This window comes from Seriola lalandi, unplaced genomic scaffold, assembly GCF_002814215.2.
Source record: "Seriola lalandi dorsalis isolate HSWRI2012SDOR001 ecotype SW California unplaced genomic scaffold, Sedor1 jcf7180002054368, whole genome shotgun sequence".
Lineage (NCBI taxonomy): Eukaryota > Metazoa > Chordata > Actinopteri > Carangiformes > Carangidae > Seriola > Seriola lalandi.
In genome coordinates this window covers 259,522-273,427 of record NW_019524921.1, presented here as the reverse complement: position 1 = coordinate 273,427, position 13,906 = coordinate 259,522, and the positions used below count along the sequence as shown (strand labels likewise).

The following is a 13,906-nucleotide window of genomic DNA, read 5'->3' as shown; positions in this document are numbered from 1 at the left end:
TACACGCGCGCACGCACGCACACACACACATGCACGCACCACGCACACACACACACATGCACGCACCACGCACACACACACATGCACGCACCACGCACAGACACACACGCACACACACACACACATGCACGCACCACGCACAGACACTCACGCACGCACACACACACACCACGCACAGACACTCACGCACGCACACACACACATCCACGCACAGACACACACGCACGCACACACACACATGTACGCACCGACACACACGCATGCACACACACACATGGACACATGCACACATGCATGCACCACGCGCACACACACACGCACAAATGCACGCACGCACACACACACACGTGCACACACACGCACGCACGCACGCACACACAACACGTCATATTTCAGCAACCATGAACACATCAGTATAATTCATTCGTTACCAGCATTGTAAACCAGTAAAACCAGTGAAGTGGTGACTCCTTACCTTTGAGGAGGTCTAGAAGTCCTGTTGTCTGTGCTTCCCTCCATTATTTATATTCCTTTAGTCCGTCAGGCTCCACAGATCACAAAGAGTATTTTCATGAAAGTGTTCAGAGTTATGACTATCGTTCACCGCAGACTGCTGAGTATTTATTTCTTCGCAGCACTTCTCTCCAAGTTTCATCCATCTCCCTCCTTCCTGCTGCTTCAGTTGCTGTGTCAGCTGGTATGATTGTGTGCGTTAGCTTTCTGGCTACAAAATGGAGGTCTCCCTGCAAAACTCTGTTCAGATTGCACTCCAGGAGATCTTGGTGAAGACGGTGAGCGCACCTGAGCAAAAAACAGATGATACAATGCTTCCAAACGGAGAAAGCGCTGCTATTGGTTAATGCCTCTGTCAATCATTCTAGCTTGACAATGCCGTAACCAATGAGACCAAACAAGGTGGGATGGGCACTTCTGAGCTGATGCTGATTGGCTGTGGGAGGTGTGAAAACAGCTGAGAGGCTGCAGGAGGAAGGGTTCAGGTCGGCTTTGAATGTTTTTTTTTTCGCGGGAAAATGCCATGGACAGGAGTGTATCCTGATAAGGTGTGTGTGTGTGTGTGTGTGTGTGTGTGTGTGTGTGTGTGTGTGTGTGTGTGTGGCCTCGTTAATGATTTGGTATAACACAGTGAAGTCTGTGTTGAAGGTCCTCCTGTTGTCTACAGGTTTGAAGCTCTGTGACTTTGGGACATGTTAGACTCAGACTCAGCTTGATCCTGTCATGTAACCATGGAAACCTGCCAAAGATTAAAACATAATAATTATTTATCGACTGTTACTGTTGTGCGCCTTGACGGGAAGAAAACAGCCATTAGAGGAGATCAGACCTCATCAAATATACATGACATCTGGTCGTGAGCTTCTTCCTGTAACTGATGCTCTGCTGCTGTTTGTGTGTTAGAAAACATCTGACAGTGAATCACTGTGTTCACTCAGACAAAGACTCTGTTCAGTCCCATTGTCACATGACCGAGCCGCTCCACGCCCACCGGGTCCACCAACACTCTGAATCTGGTTCTGCAGTGTTCATGTTCTTCACTGGAGTCTGAGTCACAGAAACAGTCTTTACCCAGTCCTGCACTGGACATGAGAAGAACACGTGATTCCACATGTACAGAGGGGAAAGTTTCCAGTCGGGAAGAAACAGTTTCTCTGGCAGTTTTCAGAGAGCAAATAAAAGGAGCCCACAGCTCGTCTGTGCAGCAGGTTATTATGACCCATAGTTAGGTTTTGTTGCTAGGTGACATCTAGTGGTCGTAGTAATGATGACAGGAGCGAAAGGAAAAGCGCGGTGATGTAGAATAAAGAGAGACAAAGGTGAAGCACCTGGAAACATTTAGAGCAGTGAAGAGAACAAACACCTCAGAGCTGAAAAGGCGGAGCTGCAGTTCCTCTCACATCCACTAGATGTTGCTCCAGATGAGGAGGCGCTGGAGAGGATGGAAAATAAGACACAGGTTCAAATCTGAAGAGAAGCAAATCAAGTGAGAATAAGACAAAGTCAGTATAAGCAGAGTGAGAGCTTCATGCAGGAGGCTGCTGCTGCTGCTGCTGAAAACTGGGTGACATGAATAAATAATTCAGAGAACAGCTGAGCTCAGGAAACAGGTCAGATCCAGATTCACACTCTGACTGATCCAAACAGCTGTGAGTCTGCTGAACACCTGAACTCCTCTTACTGGACAGAAGGAAAGTCACAGTGACAGTTTTATCCTTTAAGGTGACAAATAAAAAAACTGAAAACTGTCACTTCTACTGTTTTATCTACGAAGCTACCATCACTAGCGCTCCTGCTAATCTAAAGCCAACAGGGAACAAGAGCCATTGCAGAGCTTTTAATTTGAAATATCTAAAGGAAGTGTTGAGTTTCAGTGCAGGAACTGAACTGGAATTAAAGTAGAAGCACATCAGAAAACAGAGGATCAGATAAATGTATGCAACTATAAATAAAGGCCTGTCTCTGGTTCATGTAAAAGCTGCTGCCATTTGATTTACATTTGGTTTGTGAGCTGAGGACTGAGCCGTCGCACCACGACTGATCATGTGTTTCCAGTAACATAATTAACTGAACTTAAAAACGCGTCATAAAAACACGTGAATTTCGAAAAAACTCTCAAATATCACAAAAATATTTACACGCTTACGCGACAAAAAAATATTTCACAATATTTCACATTAGCATGAAAACCAGCTTTATTCTCATAACATCACTTCAGTGGGTGAAGATGAAGAGCAGCAGTGAAGCTGAGGGGCTCGATCACTGTTACACTCAGCTGGACAAATTATGAATAATTCATATCAACAGCCATGTTTTTTTCCCCTCTGTCTCCTAGGAAACAAGACGATGGAGGGAGTGGTGACAGGTGTGAACACAGGTAACTCACACACAGCTGCACGTCAAACTGATACAGTGTAGAATGAGTCCAGGTTGTGAAGCCTGAGTCCAGTACAGACCAGAACACACCTGGACCAGGTCTACCAAAGAGTCCTGCAGGTGGATATGAAAACATTAACACACCTTTCATCTCGTGTTGTTTAGTCGCCCAGAAGACGACCGAACAGGCCAATGTCGTGGCCGACACTGCGGTTACCGGGGCCAACGAGGTCGCCCAGGCAACGGTGGAGGGGGTGGAGAACGCAGCTGTGGCGAGCGGATTCGTCAGCACGGTGAGTGATGTCACATCACATGAAATGTAGTTTTGCATTAATCTGTTCTTTTATATTTAAAAAGTGGTTATTTCAGCTTTTCATTTTTTAAAAACCTTCAAAACGTTTCAGTTTATTTGGATTATTTTAAATGTAGTTTTACTTTCATCAGCAGGTATGTTTTCATGGTTCAGAACATTATTCTGGTAAATAAGTCACGGGTTTGTTGCAGTAATACAAACAATAGTAAATATAAGTTTACATTACACTGACATTTCACCAAAATTTATTCTCTTTTTCTGCATATAAACAAAAGTTAAAAACCTTTCTCCTTTAATTTGGTGTAGTTTTCTCCAATAACAAGACAAAATTATAAAATTATAAATAACTATATATATATATATATATATATATATACACACACATATAATAAATATTCAGCTACTCATAACTACATATGACGAAAAAATGTAATACTGATATTTTCCTGTAATAATTTTTACATCATGACCAGTTCCTACTGTAGTTAATGTGATAATCTGTGTTGTGTTAATAAATTAAATTTTTTGTCTTTCTTCATTCACAAATCTCTGGTGATTGGCTGGAAACAGGAGGAGGCGGGAACAGTGGCTGAGCAGGTGCCTGATTGGTCAGGGGGATTGGTTGCATGGCTTGATGCTCGTTGCCTGATGTGACTTTAAAGACTTAACAAAGATTTGATTAACTGACCCGTAGTTTGTGCAGAACTGAGTGGCATGTAAAGCCTGACATCATCACTGTAGGACAGGAAAGTGATTATTGACTGCATATCATTGGCCATGAAGTTTAATGTAAACATAGGGACAAGGATGTAAACGCTACACTAACATCAAGTCACAACAAAAGATGTTGCATGAGCAACAGTTGTCGTAGCAACTTTAGCACTAACAGTTGTAGCGACAGTATCGTTAATCAAAACTAAAGTCTGTCATTGTCCTGACTTTTGCTTTTATTACAGTTAAAACAGCAACAAGACACGGCCAGAAAGTTACTAATATCATTGTGTGATGATTGTTGTTTTATACAACTAACAAGGCATGAAGGAGAAGGATGCATTGTCCAATCTGATGTTCGATTGTACACCGACGACACTGTTCTCTCTTCTACTAACAACAACCGTATCTTTTTACAGTAACACCTCAACAGAACTTCAAATTTGGCACAAACATTCACTTGGACTCAAGGACGAACTGATTAGATTTTGGGGGTTAAAGGTCAAGGTCACCTAACAATAATATTTTATATGATAAACAGGGATGTAACCTGAAACTAGTCAGAGTGGCGGAAGGATATGACCACAAGGCAGTAATTCTAGTTTTAGAATATCAACATGGTGTTGATTAGCATAGCATTTGGCTAGCTCTTTTTTCTTGACAGGTTTAGGAAACAAGGAAACAATGACTAACATGGATGTTTCTTTCAGCTTCACTCATCTTTGGCTTCATCTCACATTTCACCCAAGAACCAGAAAGATTTCTGCACATTTCTAGTTCCAGTTTCTGTCCTGCTGCAGTGCCATTATACAGATATAAAGTTTCACTTCTCCCAAAGTAAATTATCTAAACAAGGTTAAAGGTCGCTGCACGGTTCAATCTGACAAGACCAGATTGATATCAGAACGTGTTTTACAGGTTGAATAATCATGAGAAATTTATCATTTAAATCTTAAAAGATTGTGATTTTCATGTGACTGTTTGTCCATAAAGAGAAATATGTCGTGTGACGTGGTTTCAGGACTGTGACTCTGAAGCGTTCTGCATGTTCTTAGTGTTGTAAAAAATATGGCGGCTCTATCTATCTAAATCTATCCATTGAACACAGAGTTTTTATACTATATGGAGGAGTATACTCTGAGCACTCATTGCTTCTCAGTAACAGACAGTTCCATATGATAACACACACTCCAAAGTGTTTTGACTATTTCCATTCGTTGCTTTCCACAGCTTAAAGTTAACACAGATCGACTGGGTTTGGGAGAAATGCAGCTTTGTATGTGGATGGATTCGTACGGAGGGGATGGAGTTTGGCTGCAGTCATGTGACCTCTGTTCTTTGTCCCCTGCAGACTGACCTTCCAAAGACAGAAGCAGGAGAACAGACTGAACAGGCTGCACAGTAGGTGAGAAAATCAAACACCTTTTCAGTGTCGTACACAAGTTTTTAACAAATCAAAGGAAATGGTGCACTTGTGGGGGGGGGGGGGGCAATATTTGGGGCAGCAGGAAGGTGTACAACAAGAAAACCTTGGGTGGTTGTTACTAGCAACAAGAAGACAAGAGCTGTGTCCTGATTCAGGGGTCCTACTTCAAATGCTCCAGGAAACGGGGCCGTCGTTTAGTGTCCTAACATATCCCAAGATTCATTGTGCCGCCTTAATGAAAATAATATGGCAGCAAACAACACTGACAGAGAGTCTGAGGATCCCACTGTTAAAACCATGGGTCCTGAAACCTCAAGTTTTTGTGAAAAAAAAGTTATGTGTCATCAGGGTTGCTAGGCAACAGGAGCCCTGCTTTGCAACGCAACGGTAACGGTAACAGCTGGTCATTAACGCTGACTAAAGACACACAGCTGCTGAAACGCTGTACAGGTTTCTTTAAAACTTCACTCAGTGAATTTTAAGTTGAATGAACTTGACATGAACTTATAGATATATGTAAATATATATAAATAAATATATATATTTACAAATATATATATATATATATATATATATATATATATATATATATATATATATATATATATATTTACATCACATGAATAAAGGAGAAGAGATGAGTTGAACTGACTTTAACCACTGGGATGGTCTGAGTCTTGGTTTGTTTGTGTCTCTGATCCTGGATCTGCTTTGATTACATCATTACGTTACAAATAAAACATTATAGAATATGATCAGTTCTTATTTAACACAGAGCTGCCTCAGACAGACGGACTGAGTGTCTCTCTGAACTATGAGGATGTTAAACATTCACACTTTTTAATTCTTTCTAATTGAATTTAATTATAATATAATTAATATAATTTGTTTGTTTGTTTCAGACTCGTTCACTGAGGACGAAGAACCGAAGACCAACTTCACATTTTAGCCGTGGCTCCTCCCTTTGACCTCTGACCCCTGAAAGATGCTTTACCTACTGTGTGTAACTTAACCTCATTAACCAATAGAAAGCCTCATCCTCAACTTCCCTCCTGTTGCCGTGGTTACACTGCCTCTGCATCATACTCGTCACTTGTCGCACACACACACTGACGTCAGATCAGTTTAATCAGGTCGCGTGCTCTTAGCTGATTGGTCGGTGTGGGATGAAATCACCCAGGCCAAGTGTTCAGAGACATCTGAGGCCTTTTAAATGCATGTCGCTTTACTGACCCACACTGAGAATACTACACACACACACACACGCACACACACACACACACACACACACACACACACACACACACACACACTAATAACTGAGCTGATTCTTCTTTTATAAAACAAAGTGAAATAAAGACGAGTTTGAAATTCACCTGTACGACTCTGTTTCTTCTTCACTGATAAATTCCAACAGAAACACTGTCGTCATTAGCAACATGCTAAACAAGATGTTACTGTTCACATGATGTCTCATTAATGCATTTCGGCCTCACAGTTCTTCTGTTATTAACGTTTTCATTTGAAAATGCAAATATAGTGTTCAGAGGTTTTCAGAGACGCAGCGATCAGCTGTGACCACCAGGGGGCGGTCTCACCGCTCCTACAGACACCGAAACATTCTCACTCACCAAACTCCTCTGGAGCTGCTGGAAACATCTGGATGTGATATCATTGCTTCTCCGTGATTGGCCAGTCCTCAACAGGAAGTGGAGGTGTGTGTGATCCATGATGGAGGGTTTGTGAGGACCGCTGCAGAAACTGGGTCAGTTTGATCTATTTACAGCGTCTCCATGGCGACACACTCCACTGCTCCTTCCATCTCTCTGTTAAAACAGTGAGAGGCTTCATGTGAAAACAGTTTAACACGAGACAACTTTTAAATGTGTGTATCTTCACCCCTTTCATCCTAATACAGTCAGTTCAACTGGATGTGCAGAAAACCTGAGGTGCGCTTGTTTTCCTCCTCCTGTGTCACGAGTCAGCTGACTGATGGAGGTCAGCAGCGGGTGGAGCTGACTCTCCAGGCACTGCCATTAAACCACTGCAGAAGAAGAAAACAACCAGATGCTGTTCCACAAAACTCTTACTTTCTGCCGAACATGCTCCCAGTCTGGGGGGGTTTATGCTGCTGTAGGCCTGGACTGCTGGGGGAACTCCCATGATGCACTGAGCTCTCTGGCTCTGGAGCTGCAGGATCACAACAATAATCAGCTGATCCTGGAGACTCTGTCTTTGTTCAGCCCCTCACCTCTGGGTATGAGCTCTGGGTCGTGCCCGAAGGAATCAGCTCCTGTCGGGTGTCTGGGCTCAGCCTCAGGGATCGGGTGAGGAGCTTGGTGTGGCCGGTTGAGGTGGTTTGGGCATCTGATTGGACGCCTCCTTGGCGTCTTCCACCTGGGAGAAGATACTGGGGTAGACCCAGAGCTCGCAGGAGGATTACATCCCATCAGGCCTCAGGAAAACTCTTCCACCACGATCCGCCAGATGAGCGGAAGAAAACAGACGGATGTTGTGGTTTCATCAGACAACTGCTGACTTCTGACATGAAGTCAATGATGCCATATACTGTGTTATATAGTAATTACCTAAGTTATGCCCCAGTCTTGGGGGGGGGGGCGTAGGACACAACATAAACTGGCTCCATCTTCCCCAAGTCCCAAGTAGCCACAACAAAGATTAGTTTAAATATAACCAAAGTGATTTATTTACATAAAGGTTTTAAGTGAACAGAGAAAATAAATACTGAGTTTAGGCTTCAGGGTGGACGAAGGTCAACATAATAAACATAATCACCCTGTCTGGAAAGTAAACAACTAATCTAACCAAAGGAAAACAAATGACAACAAACTCACCTGCCTAACTAGATAAACAGGAGAAAACCTGAGAAACAAAAACTGGCAGCCCACTTACTATTCAAACCAACCTAAGAACTACACAAAGCTGAGTCACTGCAACAGACTGGCCGGCTGGGAGAAGAGGAGAATGAGACGACGAGCCGGCGGCCATCTTGGCTCCTTATATATCAGGTGACCAGGGGCTGCAGCCAATCACCGACCAGGGCGCAGAGCCTTTCCACCAATGACGGCACGGCTGCGGCACACACCTATTTGCATACAATAAGAAAACACAGGAACACACGCACACACGCACACGCACACACACACACGCACACACACACGCACACACACACACTTACACAACAGACCAACTACAATAACATGACCGCGGTCATAACACCTATAATCAATAATTACCTGAATGTCTTTTTTTTTTAATAAACTTGAACATTTCATGAAACAAACACAAGCTCAATGAATCTGTTTTATTTCACAGTTAGAGAGTTAATGACACCAACTGTAACTATAACAACAACATTCAAAAGCACGTTTCAATCAGGTTCAACAATAAAACAGTTACAGCTGTTCATACAAACCTCAGCTGTAAATTCAACGTCTGCTCTCGTTTGAACTTTGCTGTAACGAGCTGCTGGAGTTCAGCTGCAGTTGGTGCTGCAGGCGTCACGCTCGTCTTCACGTCTTCACGTCTGTTACTGAACCTTTCACCACGAACAGCTGCTTCTCTCTCACACAGACTCTTAAATCTGTTCCTCAAACATCACAAACACCTGCTTCCTCCCCCACATGGACCCCCTCATGCTCCCTGAGATCCTCCTGTTGCCTAAAGCTAAAGCTAAAGCTAACATAAAGCTTTTCAGATGCCCCTGATGGTCACAGTTTCCTCCTGCGACGCTCCTGCTGCGTAAATCTGTTCCCACAACAGCTGAAAGTAAATGGTTTCACTCCGGTTGGATTTTAACGCATCAGCAGATCAGAGCAGCTGAGAGCTCACCAGCATCACATCCTGTGTCACTAACGTGGACTTCATTTCCTGTCAAACCTGTCTCAGGTGTTGTGGTCTTCCTCACCGTCCTCAGGCTCAGAGGAGTCTGGGGTCCAGCGGTACCTGCTTCAAGATCGAAGTCCAGATCCTCCATCAGCTTCTGCCTCTCTGCTCTCCTCAGTCCGGCTCTTCATATCAACAGGAGTCAGTGGGATCTTGTGTTATCAGCCTCCTCCAGCCCTTCAAGCTGCTCTCCCTCCTGATTGGTCCAGAGTTCCTCCTGGTCCTCGTTAATGTGTGGGCTCTCTGGGTCAACCAGGGGAAACCTCTTCTTCAATCACCAGCTGATGCTGAACATCTGCAGGGAACAATGACACACACACACACACACACACACACACACTCACACACATTACAGACGAGTGTCAGGGACGAGTCCTTTGTTATTGAGTCGGTGCCGAAAGAAGAATAAATCTATAAAAGAACAAGAAAATAAAGGTGGAAATAAAAGCAGGAATAAATAAAAGAATAAATTAGTAAATCTGAAAAATGTGGAAGTATTTTTCAGATTTACTCATTTATTCTTTCTTGCAATCTTCACCTTTTAATTTTGCTTTTTGCCTGTTGCTTTTGCTTTTACAGCGAGTAATGGGGTAAAAGCAAAAGGCAATAAAGGAAAAGCAAAGGTAAAAGATAAAAACATTTCTAAAATTCTTTTATAAATTTCTCTCTATATTTCAACATTTTAATTTAGTTACGTTTTTAAGTTGCTAAATGCTAATGCTAATATAATGCTAATACATTTGATTGATTACAGATGAGTCGCAGCCCGTCCACTTCAACCCAAAACCATGTTTTACAACATAATGTCTGAATATATGATTATTAATGAGGAACCTGTTTTTATCTGCTGTATTTATATACTGTGTTTATATGTTGTGTTTATATACTGTACTTATATACTGTATTTATATACTGTGTTTATATACTGTGTTTATATACTGTGTTTATATTGTGTTTATATACTGTGTTTATATACTGTGTTTATATACTGTATTTATATACTGTATTATATACTGTATTATATACTGTGTTTATATATTGTATTATATACTGTATATATACTGTATTATATACTGTGTTTATATACTGTATTATATACTGTATTATATACTGTGTTTATATATTGTATTATATACTGTATATACTGTATTATATACTGTATTTATATACTGTGTTTATATACTGTGTTATATACTGTGTTTATATACTGTATTTATATACTGTATTTATATACTGTATTATATACTGTATTATATACTGCATTATATACTGTATTATATACTGTGTTTATATACTGTATTTATATACTGTATTTATATACTGTGTTTATATACTGTATTATATACTGTATTATATACTGTATTATATACTGTGTTTATATACTGTATTATATACTGTATTATATACTGTATTATATACTGTATTATATACTGTATTATATACTGTATTATATACTGTATTATATACTGTGTTTATATATTGTATTATATACTGTGTTTATATACTGTGTTTATATATTGTATTATATACTGTATTATATACTGTATTATATACTGTATTATATACTGTATTATATACTGTATTATATATTGTATTATATATTGTATTATATACTGTATATACTGTTTTACCTTTCCGTTTCCGGCTCGGAACAGCTCCGGTAGAAAATCTATAAACTGTGATGAATTATTGATGACGTGGACAGAGTAACTGACGGCAGGTGTGAACACACCTGCTCTGTGTGACCGGACTCTGGGGCTGACACTGACCGAGCTTGTTGCTCTCGGACACGGTCAGGCTCCTCCTCGTTCTCCCGGAGATCTAGTCCTCCGCCGCCGCGGTGTGTCTCCGGTTCCCCGGCGCTGTGAGACCGAGGACTGTAGACATGTTCCCCGGCAGAGGGAGCGTCCGTCCCCGGGGTCGAACCGAGTCACACCAACCAACCATTCAGACATTCACCGCTTTAAACTCTATCCAGAGATTTTACCGCAACTTTATCAAACTTCTCGGGCGCCGATGATTACGTCAGTGATGTCGCACAATTTCTACGTACCGGGTAGACGTCGTTCGACGTTTTTTTTTTTTTTTCCCAATACAACTTTATTGAGGGGGGGTCAGAAGCTAATGTTTGTGGAGCTGGACGATATTAAGTTGTGGAGAGTTTAAGAGTGAGTGAGCTTTTTGTTTTACCTGGATATAAGGTGTTTACTAAGTACTGCCTTAAAAACTTATTGTTACATTTTTTGTTTACTAGGTCCAGATCATCTGTCTGCACTTTGTGTAAATTTGGAGTCGGTATGTTCAAAATATTATTCTATATCAATGGGATAAAGACTTTTGGGATATTTTGTGTGACTTTCCTATAGATGTCATTGGAGCAACTTGTGCTATATTTAGCATTAAAATCATGGAGCTCTGGGTGTCATATAGCTCTGGGTGTCATATAGCTCTGGGTGTCATATAGCTCAGTTGGTTGAGCATCTGCCCCATATACAGAGGCCACAGTCCTCACTGCAGTCGGCCCCTGGTTCGAGTCCCACATCGGACAAGCCCTTTGCTGCATGTCATTCCCCCTCTCTCTGCCTCCCCATTTCCTGTGTCTCTCCACTGCTCTATCAATAAAAGCCCAAAAAATATCTTAAAAAAAAAAATTTGCTTGAACACCATTTTCCAATTTAACAGAACCTGTTGGTGAAATTTGGAAAGTTTTATGGGCAGTTTGGATATTTCAAAATCACATACTAATAGAAACTCAATACCGCCAGCGAGAACCATATCTCATCATCATTCCTTAAGAAGGATCGGAGCCATTTGGTCTTTAATATTCCATTCATAATAAGTCAGTTGCTTTTACACCAGCGTCCTCATAGTCTGAAAACATGTCTGAAACAAATAAATAGTCCCCATGCAAATAAACTTTAAACATTTATAGCAAAATCTAACCTATCCTCAACCCCTTGTATTTAATTAGTATGGATTTACTTGTTTATATGATTTTACTTTTAATTGTTTTATTATTTATTTTCTTTTCTTATCATTCTCTTTTTCATCTTATATCTGTTGTATGTTTGTTTTTGAAATGTGATATAAACCAGTTTGGAATATCAAAGGAGGTGTGAATTTACTTTAAAATGTAAGATAATTTATGATCATGTTTGAGTATGTCATGGTTCATGTAATGTTCTATGTTTAAATAAAGTTTTAAAAACATTTATAAAAAAAAAAACATTTCAGGGAAAAAAAATTAATGTAAAAATGTATTTTTTTAATTTATTAATTAATTAAAAAATGTATATTGTACACTATATAGATAGTAATAGTACTGTATTTTATTTATACATTTTAATTACATATATATATTTATATATAGTATTGTATTTTATAGCGTTATATGGGCTGTATCTGTAATAAATTGATTTGTGCACATGTTTTTATTTAGATTATTCCTCCTGCTCTAATGTTGTTTTATCTATGAATTATTTCTCTGTTAGATGTTTATTTACGATAAAGAAAATCACGTCTATAATAAACACACAGATGTATTCTTATGACAGTTGACCTGCTCAGTAGCTTGTTTTAATCTGTTGAATAATGGGTTAGCATGTTTGGGTCAGAGGCTTGCTAGCTTGTTTAGCATGTAGCCAAAGGTTTAAGTTTTCAAATGTGTGTTGGTTGATTGCTGAGAGCTGATAATGATAAACGTGAAGTCACCGTCAATACAATGAATGAGAGCCCAACTGTATGTTAGCAATCGCCGCTAAATACTTGCTTTGTCAGCGTCACCTCAAACCCAATGCTGCGTTTTTCAGGTGAAACAGACCATAATATGACATGTTTACCTGTTGTAGCTCACAGAGGGTGTGGTTAACCTCGTTAATGATGTCACTTCCTGTTTCTAATGAAGAGGTTTAAGTGAGATGAACTGATGAGACATTTAGCTGAAGTTCTGTCTGGATTTATCAGGAGGAGAAATGTTCAGGCAGCAGGTGAATGTGATTCATAAGGTTATAAATTAATAATGATGATGATAATGATACATTTTATTTACATGTGACAAAGTTCTAGTGATCAATTTAATTAAAGATGTAAGGGATGATGTCATAGATCAGTATAGACTTATTTTAAATCAGACTTGCACAGTCAGGAACATACAGGTGTGTGTGTGACTCATATGACTGTGTGTGTCATATGAAAACTTCACGTGAAACATCCTGGAAAATGATCCGTAGAAAAGAGCGGGAACCCTGTTGAGAGCTCTGCGTGAGCGTCACCTGGTGTCAGGTGGTATCACTGAAACCTGAGAAGAAGAAGAGACAGACTGAGTCAGTTAAAAGTGAAGATGAAGATGATGCAGGTCTGTACGTTTATATTAAACACATCAGTGTGAACAGTTACCTGTCTCCCGGGGTCGTGACCTGGAGGTTCTAATGTTGCAACAGCTCAGCGTGTCGTTTGTCATCCCACCATCATCATCATCATCATGGAAGGAGTTCCTTCAGTCTCCTGTAACTTTCCATGTATTTGCATCTCAGCACATGGAGTCGCGTGTCAGACCAACATTCGAACAAAGACACAACATGTTCAGTAACTACTGGGCAGGGCTGGTTTCCATAACACACACACACACACACACACACACACACACACACACACACACACAC

At 40.5% G+C, this 13,906-nt stretch overlaps 1 protein-coding gene and 2 long non-coding RNA genes across 5 annotated transcripts in view; 1 reads left to right on the top strand and 2 right to left on the bottom strand.

Moving 5' to 3' along the window:
• Positions 1–3,058, bottom strand: part of LOC147819000 (uncharacterized) — a 14,590-nt gene extending 11,532 nt beyond the window's left edge. Inside the window, exon 1 of the long non-coding RNA XR_015437399.1 lies at positions 476–3,058. This is a non-coding gene — a long non-coding RNA (uncharacterized LOC147819000). The remainder of the gene's footprint in view (positions 1–475) is intronic.
• Positions 1–6,714, top strand: part of sncga (synuclein, gamma a) — an 8,927-nt gene extending 2,213 nt beyond the window's left edge. The window contains exons 2-6 of one of the 2 annotated variants that reach the window (XM_023408562.2): positions 2,849–2,890; positions 3,055–3,182; positions 3,773–3,799; positions 5,265–5,318; positions 6,242–6,714. In XM_023408562.2, coding sequence (XP_023264330.1) covers positions 2,849–2,890; positions 3,055–3,182; positions 3,773–3,799; positions 5,265–5,318 — 251 coding nt within the window. In that variant the 3' untranslated portion in view covers positions 6,242–6,714. The remainder of the gene's footprint in view (positions 1–2,848; positions 2,891–3,054; positions 3,183–3,772; positions 3,800–5,264; positions 5,319–6,241) is intronic. The other variant, XM_023408563.2, reaches the window with a different exon arrangement.
• On the bottom strand, positions 6,344–11,252 carry LOC147818999 (uncharacterized). Of its 2 annotated transcripts, none has more exons than XR_015437397.1 (3): positions 10,877–11,252; positions 7,430–9,540; positions 6,344–7,165 (listed from the first exon to the last, which is right to left on the bottom strand). It is a non-coding gene; the product is annotated as an uncharacterized LOC147818999 (long non-coding RNA). The 2 variants fall into 2 exon arrangements; XR_015437398.1 differs by having other exon boundaries at positions 10,978–11,252.
• Positions 11,253–13,906: the final 2,654 nt, after the last annotated feature.